Source organism: Pelobates fuscus, chromosome 3, assembly GCF_036172605.1.
Source record: "Pelobates fuscus isolate aPelFus1 chromosome 3, aPelFus1.pri, whole genome shotgun sequence".
Classification (NCBI taxonomy): domain Eukaryota; kingdom Metazoa; phylum Chordata; class Amphibia; order Anura; family Pelobatidae; genus Pelobates; species Pelobates fuscus.
In genome coordinates this window covers 327,203,422-327,229,476 of record NC_086319.1, presented here as the reverse complement: position 1 = coordinate 327,229,476, position 26,055 = coordinate 327,203,422, and the positions used below count along the sequence as shown (strand labels likewise).

The 26,055-nt window shown below is 39.6% G+C and overlaps 1 protein-coding gene across 1 annotated transcript; it reads left to right on the top strand.

Moving 5' to 3' along the window:
• Positions 1-330: 330 nt before the first annotated feature.
• On the top strand, positions 331-14,788 carry GATM (glycine amidinotransferase). Its single transcript, XM_063448994.1, has 9 exons — positions 331-492; positions 6,322-6,537; positions 7,836-8,031; positions 8,432-8,622; positions 10,534-10,671; positions 12,013-12,177; positions 12,564-12,627; positions 12,971-13,087; positions 14,637-14,788. The coding sequence occupies exons 1-9, from the start codon at positions 424-426 to the stop codon at positions 14,747-14,749; spliced, it is 1,269 nt and encodes a 422-aa protein (XP_063305064.1). The 5' UTR covers positions 331-423; the 3' UTR covers positions 14,750-14,788.
• The last annotated feature ends 11,267 nt before the right edge of the window (positions 14,789-26,055 follow it).

Sequence of the window (26,055 nt, the reverse complement as noted above, 5' to 3'; positions counted from 1 at the left end):
GCCCCATAGATCTATTCATACAGGAGCCAATTCATGCCTGCCAGATGTCCCAGCAGTGCCTGTCTATACTACCTTATGCCAAGTAGCAGTAGTGAGTTTGGTCAGGAAGAGCTGACAGATGTTTCTGCTGCTTAGTCTTTACACACTGATCCCCAATGTGTTACTACAACTAAAAAAGGGAAAACGTGTTACATTTCTTGGAAGGGAGACTTTCTAATCTGGGAATTTGTGACCTTTAGCTTCTGCCTCTATCACCACCTGTTATCTGCAGCAGCCAATAGAGAGAGCTTTGGAATTCATATAAAGATCTTTGCAACACTGCCCCACTGCAAGTCTTTGGCTTTTAGTTGAAGAACACAGGGCTCAGAGCTCCCATCCATCCATTCAATCAGACCATTCCTTCCAGTAAGGCAACTGAACAACATGCTGCGGGTGAGGTGTGTGAGAGGAGGAAGCAGGGGAGCAGAGGCAGTTCATTACATTGGATCTATGGTTTGTATTCAGATATTTTGTATCCATCCCATGACTGATCTTGTATAATGGAAGCTCAGTGGAACTAACAGCAAGCATCCTATTACCGAATGTTACAAAACCTTATATCAGATCAAGTAACGCATTCAGAGGCATGTTTTAATTTAGCCTCTTTCTACTGTAGGATCAACAGCTGCTTGGCAGAGCAATGCCATTAAATCGCTCTCATACACTATTAAACTGTGTGCATCCTCTCACTCAATCCAGGGTGATCAATACTGGATTATAGTAAAGCGTGGGAACTGCTTTGGGATTTTTTTTTTTCTTTTAGTAACATATCCCTCATTAGGGATTTTTCGAGTTTTTCGAGTTTTCTTCATTCCTTTCTATAGAAAATTGTGTCACTTTACAATCAAATATAGCTGAACACATATAGGCATTTATCTAACTGGACCTTAACAAACTCCTATTTTTTAAATAACCATCACCCCCTTTTTTCCCTCCAGTTTTTTGTTGTTTTTTTTACCCATTTTTTTATCCACTGTGTAATAGCTATGTAATATCTGATGTATAATAAACAGTGAATTCTGTTAAACTACATTTGTAGGCTTGTGCCATAATAGATATACTATTACTCCTTCATTTTTTGGCCTGGCTGATGCCATTTTTGTTTTCAGCTCACAAACATTTGCTGCATAGTGAGTTTTTGTTCCTACAAATGGCTCCTAGTTGCCTCAGGATTACCCCATCCCCCCCAAGTGCAGACCAGAGACTCTCCACCTATGTTTTTCTGTACTAACATAAGCATCTGAAACAGTAATAAGCTATACAAATACTGTGTATACATTTACAAGTATTCTGACAAATGCATTATTTTCTTTCTTCAGTGAACGGAAAATTGTGGTGAATTCAAAAGTGATTTGCAAAACAAGAGGCTAAAATATCTATGTTTTGAGTGTAGCTAGTGTGTAGAATTCCTCCAAAGAAAACATCATTTAGACTTTTTGCCTAAATCTTGCAAACTTGTATTCAATTCACTGTTTAGCGATAAACCCCCTCCCCTATCCTCTTCCTGTGTAGTACCATTCAACCTCTGGTAAACATCACTGACCTATTGTTAGAGAGTCGATTTGTTTGTTTAAACATTCCTGCTAAAAGCTATTGACCTGTTACGTGTGACTACAGGAGCAGGGTTCTTTTTAAACTGTGAATGAAGGCTGGGGCATTTATCAAGGGATCTTCCTAAACTATCTTTGCCCTGCTGGATTGTATTGGAACTGTACATATTACCAGGGCAATAGAAAGACAGCATGTGTTAGTGTTATTTTGGTAAAAGTGTTCAAAATACTCTGCAAGTCTCCTCAGTATTCCCAGGGCTGAAGAATCTCCTGACATTTTAAACATATTTAACAATCTGAAAATGAAAGATCATGTCACTACCTGTTTTACACTCTCCAATCTGTTATATGTGTTTAGGTTGCAGTATTGTGAACATACTTTATGTCATTTATTTATACAGTATGTTATGTATGGTATCATAGATAAGATATTTTTTAAACTGCATTGGGTGGGTATACACCAATGTATCAGGCAAGTATCTTTATGAAATATAACATGACACTCCAGGTGCCTAAAGTTCATGCATGTTGTTTTCCCCTGCATGGTGCTAGGTATTGCATGTTATGTAAAACACATCAGTACTCCTGCTCCTTATATCCTGCTTCCTATAGGAAAATAATCTCCTACACAGTGATAGTCTGAAGGAGTAGTGACCAAATGGTAAATCCTCTGCTGTTTAGAACTACAGTTCCTTTGATGATTTGCCATATGTACGGTTGTAAAATCATTAATGTATTTGTAGTTCAACAACAGCTGGGGTATGGGGGTCTCTGGCGTAGTCTTTTCTAATGCAAGCCAATGAACAAAAAAACAACTTCTTTATAGATTGGATTAGTGAATGGACTAACGCTTCAAGCGAGTGAACTATGCCAGCAGCTTCATTCACTCGTTCACTTCAATGTGTGTTAGTTTATTCATTATTTATAGTCAATGGAGAAGTCAGGGTGGAACTATTTGTATTGATCCGTTGGCATGCATTAGAAATGACTGAAATCATTTAACATGCATTAATGTGCACGTGGCCAATATTCCCCCCGTACAACAAAATGGTGATAGGTTGCTATAGTAAGTGTTTGGTTGCTATAGTAATTGTTTGGTTGGTATAGTCAGACAATTCCAACATAAGAAAAGGGAACTAAAATGCTGCAAAAAAGATTAACTTAGCTGCAGGAAGTGTAACTCCACCTCCAGCAGTGCCATAGGGGTGCCATCAGCCAGCTAGTGTTAGGAGTTGGCTAATGTCAACCCTGTTCATCATTTGTCGAACACCGCAGCTCTCAGCAGGCGTTGGGAGGGAAGGGAGTGAGTGGAGATGAGGGAAGGAGGGTTGTTTTTTTTTTTGAAAGACCAATGCGCATGGAGGGAGGCAGAAGGGAGCACAATGTGGGAGGTAGGGGAGAGCAAGTTCCCCCTTGCAGGCTCTCTGTCTGCAGAGGGTAGATTTTCATGTCTATTAGCAGCGTACAGTGCTTGTTGACAAGTTACAGACGTAAGTTTTGCACAGAATTGACATTAGGAAACCCGGAACAATGTGCTAGGAATTCCATTTGCCCCCAGCACACAATTAACAATTAGTGATGTCCCGAACAGTTCGCCGGGAACCATTCGCCAGCGAACATAGCTTGTTCGTGGTGAACGCGGCGGGCGAACATATGTGATTGTCAGTCCGCCCCCTATTCGTCATGGAGGTGGGAGGGTCTGGGAGGGAGGGTCTGCTGCTGATTGGGTGGAATGTGTCTGCTGACTGTGAGGTACAGGGTCAAAGTTTACTCAATGATGTCGAATAGGGGGCAGACCGACCATCGCATATGTTTGCCCGCCGCGTTCACCGCGAACACGCTATGTTCGCCGGCGAATGGTTCCTGGCGAACAGTTCGGGACATCACTATTAACAATATCTCTGTATGTGCCGTGTTTCAAGAAAAAACATTGAAAAATACTGACTCCCACCGCCATGACCACTTCAAATCACTGAAGTGGTCATGGTGGTTGAAGTAACACTTTAAAAACTCAACCTGTGACTCACTCATGAGACTCTGAGTCAGTCTCTGAGCGATAGGTCCATAAGTCTTGTTTTTTGATAAAGAAGAGGGAAAGAGGGTGTAGACAGGAAGGTGAGAATTTTTTGGGGGGTAATGCAGCAAATCGTATAGGGAGGCGGGAGGGCTGCAGGGAGAGGGGACAGAATCAGAGAACGCCTGTCTCTAGCGTGCAGTGAGTGCTAATGACAGACGCAAAATATGCACATAATTAACATTTAGCAATCAGGGCTACCAAAGTCATGTGTGCTGGTGGTGCAACTAGCCCTGGGCATGGGGCACACAAGTGCAAATAACTCTGGTTATGCAGTGTTACAAGCCGAAACACTGCACAACTTGACTCCTAATACCATGACCACTTCAAAAAGCAGAACTGGTCATGGATCTTGGAGTAACCCTTCAAGGAACACTATAGTCACCTAAATTACTTTAGCTAAATAAAGCAGTTTTAGTGTATAGATCATTCCCCTGCAATTTCACTGCTCAATTCACTGTCATTTAGGAGTTAAATCACTTTGTTTCTGTTTATGCAGCCCAAGCCACACCTCCCCTGGCTATGATTGACAGAGCCTGCATGAAAAAAAAAACTGGTTTCACTTTCAAACAGATGTAATTTACCTTAAATAATTGTATCTCAATATCTAAATTGAACTTTAATCACATACAGGAGGCTCTTGCCAGGTCTAGCAAGCTATTAACATAGCAGGGGATAAGAAAATCTTAATTAAACAGAACTTGCAATAAAGAAAGCCTAAATAGGGCTCTCTTTACAGGAAGTGTTTATGGAAGGCTGTGCAAGTCACATGCAGGGAGGTGTGACTAGGGTTCATAAACAAAGGGATTTAACTCCTAAATGGCAGAGGATTGAGCAGTGAGGCTGCAGGGGCATGTTCTATACACCAAAACTGCTTCATTAAGCTAAAGTTGTTCAGGTGACAAGTGTCCCTTTCAAGATTGCAGATTTGTTCATTCACAAAATGCAGTCAGCAGGACTGGAGGTTAATATTTTATCTGCCAGAACTGATAACAGTTGCCTCTGACCTTAAGAAAATGTATTCAACAGGGTGAATGATAAGACAAGGCTGATAATTATGTTTACTGCAGCTGTTACAGAGTCTGCTCTGACCAATAGTCCTCAAAGAGGTGTCACAGTACAGCTCAGTATAGTGCCTAATAAAAGAGGTTGGTGTGTACGTGCAGCTCGTCATGAAGCAAACACATAGTGCAGAGAAAGCACAATACAAGAAACTCAACTCTGACTTAAATCTAACTTAACTGCTTGATCTCCACCCATACATCATGCATCTATATATCACTCTATAGCTGTAGTTATAGGAAATACAATTACCGGTATTTATTTTGTTTTTTATTTTTTCACTAGCTAGCTGAGTATTAATCTACGTGTAGGTGACAATTTTAAATCTAGTATTAGAGTCTAATCCACAGAGAGAAGATAGAATTGAAGAAAAGCGACAGTTACAAAATGTTACTTTCTATATTTTGAATTACAAAATGAGATACACAACCAGAACCCCAGATTTACATTAAGCATAGTCTACATAGTGATGGAGAGTAATCATAGTGTTCTGTTGTAAAAAGTGGGGCAATCGCCATGGAAACAAGTGGAACCAGCAGGCATATCCGTGTCTCTTCCCTTTTAGAATTTTCACCGCTTTTTAGAATAGAACAATCGGATCAAGCTCCCCAATGTGTTTGCCTCCTTCTAGGTGCAGATGCAGAACTTTATTGGAGTAGGGGCACATCACCAAACTTTCATCTCTGGTCCTCTAAGCAAACACTGTGAACTACCATTCACATGGCGTCACCTCATGTAGAGAAAAAAGCTTGTAGTTTAGGTTGACACATTGTATATAAATAAATGCTACAGATAATAGCATTAAAAAATGATAAATAATCTACTAAACACTATTCCTCTGCCATCTAGTCATTTTAAACCCTTTTCTTCCAGCCTTCATTGCAGCATCAATACAGCATCTGTACAACACCCATAACATGTAGAACCTAGCCATATAGCAAACGGCACCTACACAAAACTAAAACAACCTACATGACACCCGTGCAACATAAAGTATCACAACGAGCTCTATATAGTCATATCCATTGCTAGCTCTGTACATATGTCTCTTACACAACAAATATCACAATGGTCAATATCATTAGAAGAAGGAATAAGTAATATCAATGTATTCATCTTTTATTATCAAGTCTGAATCATCACTCTGTCTGTCTGTCTTTTCTAGGGATATTGCACTTAAACATATTCGCCGAGGAAGGAACCTTTTATTTTTTTACAATAAATTATACAGAAGGGAACATTTGACTGAGATGGTAAACTGGGTGTGCAAGTGATATCCCATTTATTTTGCAAAGAATCAATGACCGACACATGTTTTGCGATGGCAGTCCTAAGTCAGAAAGTATGGCCTGAAAATAAATGGGATATCTCTTGTGAATGTAGTTATGGTTTTAATGCTGATAGGGAAGAATAACACATGTTGCAGCATTACAAGGGATTATTTATGATTTTATTTCCTAGTGATACCCCTTCTTTTGGTTTTTGTGTATACTGATGACTGTACAGTGCCTGTGAAAATAGCCATTCTTAATGTTCCTGGCTTACAAGTGCCTCTTGTAACAAATTTTCCATCCACGATGTCCCTTTTATCTTTAGCTGAGCAAAGGAGTCGTCGGATGGGTGCAGCGAACCTTCCAGAGCACCCAGGCAGCTGCAGCAACCCAAAAACCCTGCGCTGCTGACGATAAAATCACAGAAACCGTTCCGGAAGACAGCCCTGTCTGCTCTTACAATGAATGGGACCCACTGGAGGAAGTTATTGTTGGCAGACCAGAAAATGCCATCGTTCCTCCATTTTCAGTGGAAGTTAAGGTAAATGAATCATGTTTTTCACTTTTAACCCCTTAAGGACCAAACTTCTGGAATAAAATGGAATCATGACGTGTCAGACATGTCATGTGTCCTTAAGGGGTTAATGGGCATATATTAGAGACCTTCCAAATACTAACTCCACACATAATGTGCATGTATGAACTGCCAGGAAGGGATCTGTAGTGCGGATGTTTACACAGCTAGTGTCTCTCTTTTGACTATTGTAGGAATGCAGATAACTCTTAATTTAGTAGTAGATGGCATGGTGACAGCTGTTCCTGTTCTAAATACTGAAGACTATTTCATTGATATAAGTAGATGGCTGGCCCCCTTCTTGTAGCACATGTTAACATATGGTACAGTAGTAAATTGGATCGCAGCTTTCCAACCAGCATTCCTTCCAGTCACGTATACATGTTTTGTAAGAATGTAGAAAGATTTTTAAAAGTGCAAATTGATCCTGCTTGAAGTAACTATGTATTAGGATAACGTGATTTACATTTTTATCGTTTCGGGATAATAACAAGAATATGTAATTTGCTGAGAACTCATTTTTAAAATGTTGTCCTACTTTAAAATGGAACATTATATAGCATGTTTGTCATTTATTTAAAACGAGTCATCATTTTGCATACATCATGTCTCCCAAATAATGGAAACGCCGGAAATAAGGTGAGTTTTAAACTTTTATAGGGAGCTTAAGGGGGGGCAAGCCAACTAAATGGTGGGTTAAACACTATAGGGTCAGGAATACATGTTTGTGTTCCTGACCCTATAGTGTTCCTTTAAATTGACTGGGCGGGATATTCTGATACTCAGTAAGAAAACAAAGAGGCTGGCCTCTACATACTTCTTTGATCTCCATGCAGCAATGAGCCATCTGTCTACATACAGTCTGACGGTTTTAAGGCCTAGTAGCTGGGTTAAGGCAGGGTCAGTTAGAGAAATAATGTAAAGTCAAAGAGATCTACTCTGCTAAGACATTCATCAGCTGCCTGTTGGGCTCCGCAGGACACAGCTAATGTTACATATGGTTCCCAAAATATTTTTCCCAGAAAGTAGAAGAGGAAGAACGCTGAGTGGTGTAACAAGACACTAGAGCAGTACACAATTCTATTTTATAATGATTAACCACCCTGATACTGTGATTTATTTGAGTAATCTATAAAATAAATCAACGTGTCTGCTATTTTGTATGAGTAGGCATTTGGAGGTTTGTCATGGGACAGTCATGATTTATTTGGAATCAGAATCATGAACATTTCTTAACTTGATTTTTCATATATTTACTTGCTTAGGCAAACACATACGAGAAGTACTGGCCTTTTTATCAAAAATATGGAGGATATGGTTTCCCAAAGGAACATGTGAAAAAAGCTGTGGAGGAGATTGAGGAAATGTGCAATATTTTAAAACTTGAAGGTGTTACCGTACAAAGGCCTGAAGTGATAGATTGGTCAGTTCAATACAAGACACCTGACTTTCAGTCTACAGGTAAGTCATGTAAATAGCCGTTTAGGATCCAGGGAATGTTAGATTTGCAGTAAATGTTGTGGTTTAAAGATCCAGAGTTGTGGATCTGCACTAATAAGCAAGTAAATGGCTTCACATATAATCGAAAAGAGGACGCTGCAGCTTGACCACATCTCTAAGACTTGCACCTCATCCCTAAGAAACTTTCCAACATCTGCCTAACTTCCTTTATCACGACCTCGAGACCCAAGGTCATCATAATAATAGTGATTTTACACTTTGCTGCACAAAGGCTGAAAGTATAGATTCATTAAGTAATTGTGTAGATCAGTGGACACTCACCCACAACTAATTTTGTATTATGTTTGTATAGCCTGATTGAAAAATCACTGTATCTCATGTCCGTGTTATTCCGTTCTAGGTCTATATGCTGCTATGCCCAGAGACATTTTGCTGGTTGTTGGTAATGAGATCATTGAAGCCCCTATGGCATGGAGATCCCGGTTCTTTGAATATAGAGCGTATCGACCTCTCATTAAGGACTATTTCCGTCGTGGTGCAAAGTGGACCACTGCACCTAAACCAACAATGGCTGATGAACTCTATGACCAGGTAACTGGATGAAAGTGTTATGTCAAGCTTTTTTTCCTGGTAATTTCCCCTTTTTGTCTGAGGTTTTTTCTTCAAACCAGGAAAGGGTTAATATGGTGAATTTTCCAGTTGCTATCCCTCACTGGTTCCTTCTGTCAATGGATCGTTGGTGGCAGGGCTGCTTTAACAACTGGGCACATTTTTCCACAAAGAGCTCTGCTGATTCCAACCCCAACCTACAGATGGCACTGAAGAGCTCAGGTAGGAGCTTCATGCAAGCCTCTGACTCTTCTCTGCAACAATGTGGCAGGTGTGTTTTGTATGTGTAAGTATACTGTATATTATGAGCGAATCTTATACGATGCATGTGTAGCGTGTGATTGTATACAGGATATGTGTTGTGTTGAGGGTGCTCTATAGTTTCCTTGGGTGTCTGCAGTGTATGGTGCATGTATATCTACACCGAGTAAGTCACATTCCAATTTGCTTTAATAGTATAGTCATTCAGTATAATCTTTTATTATTTTATTTTACCAAACCTTCACTGACATGCCCTGGATATACTGAGTCCTGTTCCCTTTCACACAAGACAACATTCTATTTAGAACACTGATGCCTGATCAGTGTGCAGTTCATACAAAGCGAGCATGTACTTTTACTCAATACGAGTATATACCCTGTCTAATGTGCTCTGATTTAAAGTAACACCCATTGATCATTTTATTTGTAAAGTGCCATTATAATTCACGATGTTCTTAGTGAAAGATCTTTATTATTGTGTTGAGTGTACATTATGTGTACTGCTGTCTGATTTAGGTATATATGTTAGTGTGTGCTGGGGACTCGGGGAATGGAAATTATGCATTGGTGTGTTTATTATTGTGTTTCCGTTATTCTTATTTATGAAGTCTGTATATTAGATAGGAATATACAATGTCTGTCAACAAATACAGTTTATTTATACAGGATACATATATTTTATCTCCCATTATACTGTATATTATCCAAATAATATCATATCAGAATGACACACTGATACTTTGAGGCATATATGTACACAAAGATAGTACACTGCTTAAATGGACACTCCAATTACACTCTGGGCATCATGCAACATTAGTGCATTTGATAGGGTTGGCCTCATATTCATGCTGTATTTCCCTCCACATTCAAATTTACTTTACTGCTTTTTGCAACATAAGCCCCACCCCCATAGACACATCTCCCCTTTTTACAAAACGTTTTCCTGATTGGAAGTGCTCTGTGTATGTACGCAGCTCAACCAATGAGAGATGTGCTTATTTCCCAACATTGAGATTGTCTGAGAGCATTCTACTTGTGCCATTGGTGATGCCCACAATGGGAGGATCTGGGAAAGAGACGGGCATGTCTAGAAAAGGGGCAGGCTGAAGGAGTGAAGGGGCCTGTCTGGCCATCTCCCAACCTGTTGGAATTTGTAGAGAACAATGCTGAGTCGTTCTCTGCAAGGTTCTAATTCTGTGCACTGCGCAATCTTGTCTGTGTATTGGGTTGAGCTGCCTGAAGACTGTTCCATGGTGTTCCCAGAAGTGGGACACCAGGAAGTAAATTGTGACAGCAGGATAGGACCCTGAGAATGTGTCTTTCCCAGCAAAATAAGGACTATTGGGGGACCTGGATCAGTGTGTGCTGAGCTGCTGACATCATGTCTCCCTACAGCCAGTCACTGATGCCCTTATTGTGACTATTTAATTATAAGGGACTCTCTTTTGAAGTGTAGGGGAATTGGCATGCGTTCTCTTTACATAAATGTCCCCCCTCTGCTTGCATTATATGCTATGGAAATTGGAATATCTTTCCACAGATAACATGCACATGACATTACGACTCACAGTAAATGACACAGCCAGGAAATCAGAACGATGGTTGAATTTGTACTGTTTGTCTTTTCAGGAATATCCAATCCGTACTGTAGAAGATAGACATAAATTAGCTGCCATGGGAAAATTTGTTACTACAGAATTTGAGCCCTGTTTTGATGCTGCTGACTTCATGAGAGCTGGAAGGGACATATTTGCACAAAGAAGCCAGGTACTGTATGAGTTTATATTTTTATACTATTTAAAGTTACATAAGAAAAAAAAAGATAATCTAATCTTAGATTTTTGTTTGAAATGTGAGTGTAGTTCAGTGTTGCTCGCTCATATATACTGCACATGTTACAAAAATCTATTTTTTGCAAGAAAGTGAGATGGGAAACTATGCATTACTGAATGAAACTCACATAGTCCAGTAACGTTCAATTACTCAAACCATTATCCCCCTTTTAATTACCTGCTCACAAGCTAGCTATATTTTCATTCTGGCTAAATTGACCTAACATTTGAAATTCACTTAGAATTTACTTTAACTTTCCCACAAATTGTACAGTTTGTACTTGAGTGAATAGCAATACCACTTCCAAATGTTTTTCAATTAGAAATATTGGCTGTTTTTGTGAGGGAAGCTACATAAGACTTTTTATGAAGGCATTTATTAATACATAGTAAGATTCTAGAGCTGCTAGATCTGATGAAAGGACCAAAGGAATTCTAAAATGGAACCTGCAAGCTGTGTCCTCTGGTGAGACTTGGAATTCTGGGTGTTTTAAGGCAGCAGCCTCCTTCAACAGAGTAACTTCTAGGCAAAACCTTTTGTTGTTTTTTTGGGGTTTTTTTGGGGGGGGGGGGGGGGTGAGTATGTGGTAGTTTCACTTTAAAGGAACACTATAGGGTCAGGAACATAAACATGTATTCCTTTCCTCCCTAAATATAGTAAAATCGTACTTATACTCAAGTGTGCAGCTGCTGCCTCTGCCCCTGAACTGCCTGCTGTCTGCTGACATCATCAGAAGTGGTGGCCTGAGCCAATCACAATGCTTCCCCATAAGATTGGCTGAGACTGTCAATGAGGCAGAGGGTGGAGACACTGAATGGCAGTGCTGCTCACTGTGCAGCACTGCCCCAGGAAGTACCTCTAGCAGCCATCAGAGTGGCCAGTGAAGTTATAACTAGGCTGTACTGTAAACACCGCATTTTCTCTGAAAAGATAGTGATTACAGCAAAAAGCCTGAAGGTAATGATTCTACTCACCAGAACAAATTAAATAAGCTGTAGTTGTTCTGGTGACTACAGTGTCCCTTTAAGGTCTTTGAGGTTTTGTGTAAACTAAATTCTCTGTGGTGTCAGTTACTAAGTTCTGTAATTAAAACCAAGGTTTGAGTGTACATATATTCTATTATTATTTAGTGGCATGTTAAAAGATTTGCACTAGTTCCGTAGTCCTAGCACTACCACACTATTTACTATGTATGCTGTAGTATATATTTATGGTGGAAAAAATACTTTCTGGGGAATAATGACTTATGATTTGTTTTGTTTTTTTGCTTTTCAGGTTACAAACTATCTTGGAATTGAATGGATGAGGAGGCATCTTGCTCCAGATTACAAAGTGCACATCATTTCATTTAAGGATCCTAATCCTATGCACATTGATGCCACATTTAATATCATTGGACCAGGCCTTGTCCTTTCTAATCCAGATCGTCCTTGTCACCAGGTGAGAAATGTGCAAGTTATCAATATGTACAATATATGTACACAGATTGGACAGAGGGAGCTAAATTATGACTGAGCAGTGTATCTGTTTAAGAGATCTCACTCTTACCAATAGCCAGTGGCTTGCCTCTTCTGTCTAGAATGTTATAAGTAGATAGTAAACTATGCTGCCTCCTAGTGGATGTTGTGTTAAAGTTAAAATCTGCATTAGTTGGGATAAAAGTGATGCACACGTTTGAATTTCAGCTCTATTGGCCTTTTTAATTCCAGTTATATATATTTATTAAATATCTTGGTTGTGATTTCAACTGCCCTGATGTAAAGTCATATAATAATAAAACAAAAATATCTTAAATTTGAAATATCTCGATTATTTGTTTCTCATAGATTGAGCTTTTTAAGAAAGCTGGCTGGACAGTGGTCACTCCCCCAACACCACTTATCCCAGATGGTACGTACAATGAAACGGTGATCAATTTATACATTGTTTTAAAGGCTGCACTAGTGCTACCAAGCCACAACTACGTCACTCAAGGTTATTTACTAAAGTGTGAATTGTCAAAAATTTGAGTTGAAATTTAAATTTTTAGGCCCCGGTAGTCAAAAAAAAAAAATATTCCAGATCAGTAATAACTCTGATTATGCCCTCACAAGTGCCGTTTGGTAAAAGTGACACGTACGTAACAGCAAAAGAAAATATTTTTTTTTTAAACGCACTCCTACATTTTGGGTACACAGAAAATTCATTCGGTGTTAGTCTGTAATGGTGTTTCTCTGTCTATCTTCTAATCTAGACCATCCTCTTTGGATGTCCTCAAAATGGCTCTCCATGAATGTTTTAATGTTGGATGAAAAGCGTGTGATGGTGGATGCCAATGAGACATCAATTCAAAAGATGTTTGAGAATTTAGGTGAGTCTGACAAGATAATAGTAGCCTTCTGATTTTGCTTGCAAATACTAAATGTTTAAGTATGTTACTTGCACCCAATGATGTAAAAGAGATGTTCTTTTTACTATTAAGTATCAATATTATCATCAATATAGCGCCAACATACTTTGCAATTTAGCAATGGGGATATAAAACAGCGATAGATAACAAACAAATTAATGTGGACAGAGATGAGGCAAATAGAACCCTGCTAAAATAAAAATTATAATCGAGTAAACCAGGAGAAAATGGTGTGTAACATCAAAGAAAGGCAAATCAAGGCGTTCATAGAATTATAACAGCAAAGTATTTACCCACAAGGATACATTTAGCTTTTATTTATTGTTAAAGGGACACTATACGCACCACAAAAATGTTAGCTTAATGGAGTGTGTGTGCTTACGGTTCAGTTTTCAGAGGAGGAGATATAATATAAACTTTTAAAGTAAACGCAAAGTACTGATTGAAAATTATAATTTTTTTCATGCAGGCTGTGTGAGTCACAGACAGGGGAGCTATTGCTAAGGTAGCATAAAAAGAAACAAAAAGTGATTTAAATCCTAAATTACAGAGAATTGAGCAGCGGAATTGCAGCAGCTTCATTAGGCTAATGTAGTTTTGGTGCTTAGAGTATTCATTTAAGTATGTCTTGTGGATATAATTATTATTATTGCCCAACTCACTAGTTTACAATATATATAAGCTATAACTTAGATAAGTGGTAACACGTAGCTAAAGGAAGCAACACGTATTTTACTTTCTACTAAAATGTGTGACACATACACAGCTGGGACGTTATAAAGGCGAACTTACACTGTTTTCTGCAGATCTCTGCAGTTTACTGTGAAATGGTGTTAAAGGGACACTGCAGACACCCAGACCACTTCAGCCCATTGAAGTGGTCTGGGGGCCAACTCCCATCACCCTTAACCCCGCAAGTGTAATTATTGCAGTGTTTATAAACGACAATAATTACCTTGCAGGGTTAAGTCCTCCTCTAGTGGCTGTCTGCCAGACAGCCACTAGAGGGACTTCTGGATTCTTATTCAACTTTTGGTTGTCTAAACGACACTGGACGTCCTCACGAGATGCATAAGGACCTCCAGCGTGGCCGGAATCCCCATAAGAAAGCATTAAATAATGCTTTCCTATAGGGAGATTCTAATGTGAGCGCGGCCATTGGCACACATGCGCACTAGGTCTCCCCCGCCGGTGGGACATCGGCGCTCGATTCAGGTAAGTGACTGAAGGTGTTTTAACCCCTTTAGCAACATGAGATGGGGGTCGGGGGGGCGATCCAGGATTCTACAGTGCCAGGAAAACTAGAGAATCCCTTTAACCCCTTAAGGACACATGACATGCGTGACATGTCATGATTCCCTTTTATTCCAGAAGCTTGGTCCTTAAGGGGTTAATCAGTAGATAATAGTGTTCACAGAACTATAATAAAATCACAATATAAATAGGCACAGATTTGTTTTGGAAAGTATCAATGAACAGTTGCCAATCTAACCTGCTTTTTCTTTTCCAGGTATCTCTACCATCAAAGTCAGTATTCGCCATGCGAATTCATTAGGAGGTGGATTCCACTGCTGGACATGTGATATTCGCCGCCGTGGAACCTTGCAGTCCTACTTTAACTAAACTGTGCTTTGAAAATAGCAATAAATCAGTATTTTCTGAGCTTGTGTGCATAAGCAGAGCTTTTATAAATCTTCATAAAGTTAATTCTTCTACTTGCTAAAAGATGCTATAGAAATACTATTAACTAAAATTGTTAGCTATCACAGTAGAAAAGCCTTCTTAAAACTTTTTCCATTCGGAAATCTTATTTCTAGTTGGCTTCTGAATAAATCAAGAAAATTAAGTACACTTCTGGACTGCAGGTGACTTAAGGAATCCATACCCTAACCACATTTGTCTACCTCTGTCTTATTCACAAAAGGCAGCTTTACATTTTATTCTTGTTTTTTATGTTTCAACTTTATACCGGTTACATTTTACACAGTGATGTCATACTGCAAGCCCTGATAGAAAAGGACTCTTACTTAATCTGATATATGAATATATTTTTATTTTAAATAAGTCTAATGATTTTTTTTATAAAACTGCCAAAATCTTGCCTGCTCATTATGAAACCAACCTAAAATGTGTGAACATGCATAGATTAAACTATATCACTTAATAGAAGAACATGCTACTTTAATCTTCTAATACCAGTATTTTTATTGTTTAAAAAAAAAGTTGCACTGATCTATAATCAATGCATTGAAGTGATTATTTTGGTGCTATCATTTGACGCTGTACTACCATCCCAGAATCAACAGTTTATTTTTGTAGATCTTCTCTGGAAAACTTGCTTTACATTTGGTAGTTTATAAGCTAAGCAGTGTGGGGAGATGACAGGCAATGTGCAAATAACGCCACGTTAACCGACTTATACATGCACACCCTTGTTCACTTACAGAAACGGTTTATTCTACAAATGGTTTTAGTATTGAGTGAGTTAAACATCATAAATCATGTAATTTGTCTTCTCATAATGTGAATGTTGGAGAAAATATGTTCAACAGTTCAATTTTTAATGTATGCATGTTAATAGACAAATGTATGTTTAAAAAATATTGTCAAGTTACCATGCAATAAATAAAAGTTTTTATTCACATACATTTTATTTTATTTTAATTCTGGATGGTTTTCCTTTTTGTTTATTAAAGAATAGGCAAAAGGTTAACATATTTTCGAACTGTTGTAGTGCCAGTAGTATTGAACAAGTGGACAATAATAGTAAATTTTTTAAATGTGTCCCTGATTTGAGTGCACTGACATGCTCTACTGAAAAAGCATACAAAAATAATCTGTACAATTTGCTAGCCCCCTCCTCCAATTGTTAAGCAATTGTTGGTATAGATTAGAGTTCTAAACACATTATACTCTGAAGTTGCTGTGATTTTGATCAATAGGAAAGGAGTTACATATGTGTCGGTATCACTGGTGAGATTGGCTGACTTCGGAAAGTGTCCTCATGCAGAGCCGATCTCATAAGGGAGGTAGGCAGGTCCAGGAATGGGTTTTATAGAAGGCACAATAAGCATGATGGCAGCCCTGGATAGAAACGAAGTAAATATTACATCATAATTTATTAGCCATTAAATATATGCTTTATCTTTATAATGAACTAAATATTAATTTCTTATTTTGGTATACGTTCCCCAGGCCTGAACTACAAGCATTTATATTAAAGCCTGCACAATTTAACACCATATTCATCAGTGTTGGGACTGCTAAATGCAATAAAATATCCCAAGTAGCAACAGGTGCAATAATGGAAAGCACTCCCTGCATTGAATTTTGCTATAACCTCCTGCGTATCTGTAACATACCTCCCAAATGTCTCTTTTTAAGAGAGACAGTCCCTATAATGGGCCCATATGCCTCTGCCACTATTTCTATCATTATGTCCATGGACTTACCAGATCTCTACAGAAATAATACTCACAGTAATGTGTCTTTAAACTACAATAAATGTGTTTAGAAATGAGTCTTGCTTTAAGTTACATTTTAGCTACCTACATTATTTTTAGTAAGTTACCAAAACATTCTCAGAGCAGCTCCGCCCCTGGCCACACACCCACTAACACCCATGCCTCGTGGTCCTGTCTCGCTTAAGTTCCCTGGCGTCAGCCATCTTGGGAAAATAAGGGAACTGTCCCGTGGCAGCACAGCGTGAGCACCTCATTAGGCGCGCTAGAGTGATGCAGAGAGCACCTCAGCAGCACTCTCTGTATGGTCCTACTGGTAAGGGCCGGCAAGATAGGATGCCAGGCCCCCTTCAGTGGGCAGACACACCTCATTTCCAAGTGGAACGTCCGTGAGTCGTGTCAATGGCCGCACGTCCTGGCGTTCCACTCCACTGTCCCGACTGCATACCTCCCAAAGTCAGGAGGAAAGCTAACAACCCTAAAATGAAACTGTCTGTCTTTATCCATGTGAAATATTGGAAGGTATGAAGGAATTTTTGAAGCCTAGGAGACCAGCCTTAAGGCTTGGGCCTGCTAAATATTTACACATTCTCCCTGTACACAGCGTCTGTACCCAGAAGAAATTGATGTGTGATTGATACAAAGCTTTCTAACAGGTAGCTCGATAAGTGACCGTCTTATAGGTACATCCTTTTATTTCATCTTCATACAATTTTCCTCTATTGTGATTTGCTTAATAATTTACTATCTATTTTGATGGTAGAGCATAAAGGATAATACCCCCTCTTTGCCTCTATTAATGAGAGTTTCCTAGTTGTATGATTGGAGTTCCCAGTTTTGTCCCCAAAACCTAACCATGTTTGGAGCTTGCCCTTCCGCAATACAGGCCACACTTACACAAAGCTACAAGAGCATACACTGTAGGGATAAAACTCACTCACCCAACACATTACATCGCCGCTGACAAAGTGATCTTGTTTGCTCTTGAACGCAGAATCCATGGCACAGAATAAAAGAGAAACAATTAAGCATTTAAGAGGCACAAAGTAGCTGCCACAATAATTTCCGAAACTACCTACAACCTAATTCAAAATTAACTTTCGATTTTCTTCTAAAAACGATTTTAGATCATATAATATTGAGACTACACACAGGTGGGGAGCGGAAAAACAAACAGCTCTAGAATAAAAATACTTAACACGTTTAACTTTATGGTGCTCAAATTGATTTGTATCTTTTTTTTTTTTTTAACAAAAAACAAAAGTAAATTTTTAACCAAGAGTCAGTCTTTTCTGGAGCATTCAGTATGCCTGCCCTGTAAAAGCTTTCTTTTCTTCTACTTAGGGAATAACATACGTATCCAAAGATGTTAGAAGATTTTAAAATAATGTAAATTATCTCACAAATAAATGTAGATTAACGGAAAATTAAATGACAAAAAAAAAATATGAGAATCATTAGAGACTCACCAACCAATCGCAATATACCATGGAATGGTAGAAAGTAGGAACATACCAACTGGGTAATTTACCTGCATGCTACTGAGTGTTCCATATCTCTAGGTAAGTAGGTAAGTAAGCTATTGACTACTCTATTATTCTAAGTAAGTAGACTTCTGACTGCTTCCCATCTCCAGGTAAGCACAAACCCATAAACCTTTAATCTAGCCATCAATCTACTCTGTAAACCTGTGAAGCATTCTTATATAACACACACACACACACACACACTTACTCTACACCAAGCAAAGACATTGCAGGAAGGTTGTACGTATTCACAGAGTGTGCACAGACACAGAAGCAGCCAACAAAGCACTATGGTATGCAAAATATCCAGCACAAGCCTTCCAGAAATAGTGATCCTATATGAGCTGAACACACAAAACACTTCAGCATTACACCATGCCGTTATCAAAGCAAGCCTGGGTCAGGACCTAAACCGTACACATGTTCTGTGTGGGCATCACACAGAACTATGTGACATCTACATAGAAAGAAACAGAAAGGATAGAACGTAAACCGGTCCTTAGAATGGCTGGACTAATACGTTAGAGACAGAGAATGGTGAGGGGATAGCCGAGGTCAAGGAAGCCAGAAATACACAAATACCGTTAAACAAGCCAAGTCAGGGGAACCAGAAATCGGAGTAGTCAGGAACAGCCAAAGTCAAAATACCGGGAATAACAATAACAGCAATGGTAAACGCACTCTCGGGAACCAGTACAGGAAACTACGACAGGGCAAAGAACTGGGAAGCTTCAGGGATTTATATATATCTCTTCCTAGACTGCAATTGGTCAGAGGGTGACCTCTGACCCCAGAACGTGCATGTGCGTTGGCGTCGTGACGTCACACGTACGTTCGTATAACCCTGGGGGGTCATTGATGGCCGTGACTGCATGGTCGGCGCCATCTTTGTTTTGGGCAAACTGCCCAGAAAATCCGGAGGAGCGGTTTCCAGCTCCCCGCTGAGCAGGTAAGCTCAGCTTGTCGGCGTGGTCATGCCGGTCGCCATGCGGCAAGCCGGGAGCTGTGACAGGAACACAATGATAGAAGACATACATAGTCCAGCTATTCGATAATGTCAGATAATTACAGAGGAACCCTGCCTGGTCACTCAAGCAAAATGTTGATATATACTTCTAAATCTTCAGAAAAACACATTTTATGTCTTACACGTTATTTTAAATCACTCACCCTCATTTGCCCATTCTCCCTGTACACAGCGTCTGTACCCAGAAGAAATTGATGTGTGATTGATACAAAGCTTTCTAACAGGTAGCTCGATAAGTGACCGTCTTATAGGTACATCCTTTTATTTCATCTTCATACAATTTTCCTCTATTGTGATTTGCTTAATAATTTACTATCTATTTTGATGGTAGAGCATAACGGATAATACCCCCTCTTTGCCTCTATTAATGAGAGTTTCCTAGTTGTATGATTGGAGTTCCCAGTTTTGTCCCCAAAACCTAACCATGTTTGGAGCTTGCCCTTCCGCAATACAGGCCACACTTACACAAAGCTACAAGAGCATACACTGTAGGGATAAAACTCACTCACCCAACACATTACATCGCCGCTGACAAAGTGATCTTGTTTGCTCTTGAACGCAGAATCCATGGCACAGAATAAAAGAGAAACAATTAAGCATTTAAGAGGCACAAAGTAGCTGCCACAATAATTTCCGAAACTACCTACAACCTAATTCAAAATTAACTTTCGATTTTCTTCTAAAAACGATTTTAGATCATATAATATTGAGACTACACACAGGTGGGGAGCGGAAAAACAAACAGCTCTAGAATAAAAATACTTAACACGTTTAACTTTATGGTGCTCAAATTGATTTGTATCTTTTTTTTTTTTTTTAACAAAAAACAAAAGTAAATTTTTAACCAAGAGTCAGTCTTTTCTGGAGCATTCAGTATGCCTGCCCTGTAAAAGCTTTATTTTCTTCTACTTAGGGAATAACATACGTATCCAAAGATGTTAGAAGATTTTAAAATAATGTAAATTATCTCACAAATAAATGTAGATTAACGGAAAATTAAATGACACAAAAAAAATATGAGAATCATTAGAGACTCACCAACCAATCGCAATATACCATGGAATGGTAGAAAGTAGGAACATACCAACTGGGTAATTTACCTGCATGCTACTGAGTGTTCCATATCTCTAGGTAAGTAGGTAAGTAAGCTATTGACTACTCTATTATTCTAAGTAAGTAGACTTCTGACTGCTTCCCATCTCCAGGTAAGCACAAACCCATAAACCTTTAATCTAGCCATCAATCTACTCTGTAAACCTGTGAAGCATTCTTATATAACACACACACACACACACACACTTACTCTACACCAAGCAAAGACATTGCAGGAAGGTTGTACGTATTCACAGAGTGTGCACAGACACAGAAGCAGCCAACAAAGCACTATGGTATGCAAAATATCCAGCACAAGCCTTCCAGAAATAGTGATCCTATATGAGCTGAACACACAAAACACTTCAGCATTACACCATGCCGTTATCAAAGCAAGCCTGGGTCAGGACCTAAACCGTACACATGTTCTGTGTGGGCATCACACAGAACTATGTGACATCTACATAGAAAGAAACAGAAAGGATAGAACGTAAACCGGTCCTTAGAATGGCTGGACTAATACGTTAGAGACAGAGAATGGTGAGGGGATAGCCGAGGTCAAGGAAGCCAGAAATACACAAATACCGTTAAACAAGCCAAGTCAGGGGAACCAGAAATCGGAGTAGTCAGGAACAGCCAAGGTCAAAATACCGGGAATAACAATAACAGCAATGGTAAACGCACTCTCGGGAACCAGTACAGGAAACTACGACAGGGCAAAGAACTGGGAAGCTTCAGGGATTTATATATATCTCTTCCTAGACTGCAATTGGTCAGAGGGTGAGCTCTGACCCCAGAACGTGCATGTGCGTTGGCGTCGTGACGTCACACGTACGTTCGTATAACCCTGGGGGGTCATTGATGGCCGTGACTGCATGGCCGGCGCCATCTTTGTTTTGGGCAAACTGCCCAGAAAATCCGGAGGAGCGGTTTCCAGCTCCCCGCTGAGCAGGTAAGCTCAGCTTGTCGGCGTGGTCATGCCGGTCGCCATGCGGCAAGCCGGGAGCTGTGACAGGAACACAATGATAGAAGACATACATAGTCCAGCTATTCGATAATGTCAGATAATTACAGAGGAACCCTGCCTGGTCACTCAAGCAAAATGTTGATATATACTTCTAAATCTTCAGAAAAACACATTTTATGTCTTACACGTTATTTTAAATCACTCACCCTCATTTGCCCATTGTATAAAGAGGGAGATTGTGTGTTTCATGTTAGCCAATAGTAACAGAATGCCAAGAAACTGAAGAAATGTCAATAGGAGACAGAAGTAGAGACACAGATTGAGGCTGGCATACCCACCCGTAGGCCAATATGACCAGGATCTTGCTCCAGTCTCCTTGCTTAATCTTCATTGTAAATGGTACTATAATGTTGGGTTCGCATAGTGACATGTACAAAGCTCCTGTTGGTCGAGCAGCGCCAGTAGGAGTTGTGTGAGCATTGTATCTGTCTGTCTCATTCAGGCTCGGTTCAGGCTACACCAAAGCAGTGAGAGATGTGTGTACACTGGGAGGTGCACCCAAAGAGCAATGGCAGCAGCTGGACCACCAGAAACCAGGGCTAGGGCAAACAGGGTTAGATGAGGGTAGAGAGTTGCTGCACATAACAGTTTATTGTCAGAAAGCTTTCACACCAAGCTAAATGACAAGATAGTGTCCCCATGCACCGTGCATGCATTAGACATTCCCCATAGGAAAGCATTAATTCAATGCTTTCCTCCAGGGTTTTTCAACTGGCTGGATGTCAGTCCAGCGTCTTATCACGATGTCCAACTCTTTGAGACTGCAGGAAGCGCTTCCAGTGGCTGTCTGATAGATGTTTTACATTACAGAGCTAAGATAACAAGAACACTGCACCCAGACCACTTCAATGAGATGAAGCGGTCGGGGTGCCTATAGTGTCCCTTTAAGTGCCTCCCTGAACAACGTGATTCACATATCTGTAGTGAAATAGTTATCAATCACAGAATTGTAGGGCAGAATCGTAATAAATGTCATAGGCTGACACGTATTGTACCATTTAGCATGTTAGAATTCTGTTTCTCCTAGAATAATTACAAATATTGTGTAGTAAACAATGCTGCCATCTTGTGGTGAATTTTGGAATTGTAACCTACATTTATTTTTAGGTATTCGGTGCTTTGAATCATTATAGCTAAGTGGGGAAATATTACAGAGACTAACAAGAATGAAAAGTAGTAAAACCAAGAGATTTTAGGGATACACTGAAACTCTGTGTGGTATTACTTCACTGGCTCAGAAATCCATCCCAAAGTATTGGGTTACTAGACACTTGTATCCAAAAATCAAGTACATTCTACTACTGACTTTCACAGCATTGTCACCAGCCAACATATAATTGTTAACTGTACAGAGTTCACTTTGTTACCGCTTTGTTACTGCTATATTGCAACTGTTGATTTGACCTGTTGCACTGGACGGCTCACCGTCATACAACGCTTTTCCATCTGAGCTAAGCCTCTGCGTAGGCATACACATTCATATTGTCATAAATGTAAAGTACTTGACTATACGCAACGTTCACAAAAATAAAAACCATTTAAAACAAAAATCAAGTACAGTCACCAAAAATAATGCAGCTGCGCCAACTCAGCCATGTCACTCACATATTCACACACGTGCATCACTTCAGCCGTGATCAAAGCAAATTCATGGTAGCATCACTTTCACAAGGTCACAGTTATTTGATGTAAAAAATGTGATTAATGGCATTTACTGTTCTGACAGGAAAAGTTGTGCCGAGCAGCAATCAATCCACAGGAGGGTTTGTGCTGAGCAGCAATCATGCAAATAGGAACCTGGTAACTACCTTTGGGGTCAAAGGCCGGTTACAACCAATCAGATCCACAGGTGGGGTATTTAGGTCCAGTTCTCCTTTTGCTCTGTGCCCTGTCGTGGTTTCCCTTGTGGTTTTCCGAGAGCGCATTATGGATTCTGGTTTTTTGACTTTGGCTTTGATATTGACTTCCCTGTTTTCTGGCATCCCTGACCCCTGGCTTTTCCTTTTTCCTTTTCCTTTTTTGTGTCTCTTTCTGTATCCCTTGACCTCGGCTATTTCTGACTATTCTTTGGTACGTTAGTCCGGCCATTCTAAGGTCCAGTATGCGTTACCTATCAGTCCTCTGTGTTACATAATTCTACGTGCTGTGGGGATATTTATGGGATAATAATGTAAACAGAGAGAAATTGCCCACTATTTCAATTCTCAGATCCTTAATCGTTATCGTGTTAAATGAAATGTATAACCATATACCGGTAATTAAAAATCACAAATTGTTATAAAAATAGATATTTATTTCTTAACAATTTAAATAATAATGATGAGTAACATGCATGATAATAATCAATGGAATATTCAGTATAACATGAATATGTAATACAATATGGCAATAATAATTAATATGCAGTATAAAAACAATATGCAATACAATAGGCAATTTACTTCCTGGTTAGTACAGCATAGACTCCATTAGCTGTCAAGACTGATTTACGACCCTTTCTTTACAGCTAAGGAAACAAAGTTTTAAGGAGACAGAGCATTCCTTAGAGCTGCAGTAAAACTTTCTGGCAGAAGTAACCCTTTCAATGCTGGTTAGACCTCCTAAGTAGTTAAGATCTACTCCTATGTAATTTTAATAAATAACATTTAACCAGTCATCAACCATTTCCTTGATTTTATCCAATGAGAGAAATCTACTATGTTATATTAGCTGATATTTTATTAATTTGTCTAAACAGATATTTTATCTTATTTTAGAGCCAATCAATACAGCTGGATAAATGGTCATGATATGCTAACGTGATATTAATCACACAAATACATTAATGGCTATATTAATCCCAGCTGCAGATGGGATGCTATAACCATATATATATTCTTTAATAATTAAGATTTCTAAATATGAAATCAAACATGATTTATCCAGTCATATATCATGCTATTAATTTTAATTAATTTAAATTAATTAATTAAATGCCTGTATATTTACCAGTTAAGTAGATATTTTCTCATCAGATATCCTCAGGTAGCTAAGTGTCAAGGAATGTTTCTCTCTCTTGCTCTGCATGGAGTGTAAGAGTTTCTTGGTTACTCTGATCGCCCGATTCTGCCTGGATCTCTCTGAATCTCCCGAGAGTGTTGTAATGTCTCTCTCTTCAATCTTTGAATTTCCGAATCTTTCTCTCTTCCCTTGTCTTAACTTTTTAAAGGGAAAAATTCCTTAGGTGATAGCCAATCACAGATGTGGGGTGTGGTTGCCTTCTAGGTAATCATTTTATTATTTGAACTCAAGAGGGCAGTATTCTCCCACTAAACATACCTATCCAGGAAAGAGTTAACATTTCCTGGTGGCTATTTTTGACGTCATTTACGTTATCTTTATGGTGGCCAATAACTTATTTTATCTGTCAGATCACAGGGTCTTTCTCAGTTTTGTCCAGACTATGCGTCTGCAAATTCTGCTATAATTCCTAAAATTGATAGTTTGTGAACTAAGTTTCACCTTAAACTATAATGGGATGTTGTACAATATCGAAAGTAAAATTTAATTATTTAATCCTCTGTCACCCAGGTCTGGGTTTAGAATTTATTCATATTCCATTCGCAATTAGACAGTCTGTCCACCCCCATTCTCAATGTCTTATCTATTTGGTTTGTTTATATACACATTCCATTCAGCTTGGGCAAGTTTTAGGTTCAAGCTAAGGTTAGTGTAACAGAAAGGATAGAAATTTTGTGTCTCTTTGTTAACGTGAAGATACAAAATGGAGTCTGGTTTGTTTAGCAATGACTTCAGAACATACACTTTGTATTTCTATCATAGCACAAAATGTCTGCCGATATAAATACCCTGACAGTGCTGGATCATACTGTAATCCTGACATTACAACATGGCCATAGATCCTGTAGAATTGTGTAAGCACATGACTGCTGACCCATACCAGTCCACCAAAAAATGTTGCCCCCCCATAACACACATGACACATTATTATGATGGATAAGGGCAACGGCCGCAGCTTTATTTAACATAACCAGTTTTAAAACTCTGTCCAACTCTGTCAGCTGTTGGGTGGTTGCCCAACAGACAGTTCTCCCGAATTGTGTACCATGAGTCTCAACAGCCGGTTACTCGCCATCAACTCTGTGCAGGCTGTCGTCTCCCCAAAGTTCCTTTTCCATCTGCGCGGTCCAGAGAAAACCCGCCACTGCGATGCCCACATCGTGTGCTGCGCGGGCATCGCGCCCCCCACCCGCCGACAGTGTGGCCTCAATCCCTGCTTGCAGGCCCACGTTAAAAATGTCTAAACCAATGGGGGACAAATGAACCCCATCCCGTCTCATCACGTTGTCATTTACCCCTTCCAGCTCGAAGAGCCTAACCACTATGCCACCCAAGTGGCCTACAAACCGGTATATGGTCATGTTGACTTTACGCCTATAGCGCTCCAACGCCCTACCATACCCCGCAGTACGCCAGACCGGAAGCGGAACGATCTTGGACCAGACGAGGGTAAGATCCTTGAATAATGCAAAACAGCGGCCAGGTCATGCCGAATTGCATGTACCAGGTCCACCAACCATCGTTGTCCGACATCGTCCCCGCCCGCTTGAATGACCAGGGTCACCGGCCCTGACACACAGCGACTGAGCTGCACCACCTCAGCTAACAACCCGTCCCAAGACAATCCCCGAATACCCCTCCAACGTACCAGGGCTACATCATACGAGAACCCGAGGTTACGGCCATAGGGTCTACTCTCAGCACGCCTAGCTGCCCAATAAACAAACGAGTGTCCC

Excerpts from the sequence above, each read along its gene's own strand:
- GATM (XM_063448994.1), top strand. The coding sequence starts at position 424 with ATGCTGCGGGTGAGGTGTGTGAGAGGAGGAAGCAGGGGAGCAGAGGCA. Across the intron at positions 493-6,321 it reads TTCATTACATTGGATCTATG|CTGAGCAAAGGAGTCGTCGG; the intron begins GTTTGTATTCAG and ends TTTTATCTTTAG. Across the intron at positions 13,088-14,636 it reads AAAGATGTTTGAGAATTTAG|GTATCTCTACCATCAAAGTC; the intron begins GTGAGTCTGACA and ends TTTCTTTTCCAG.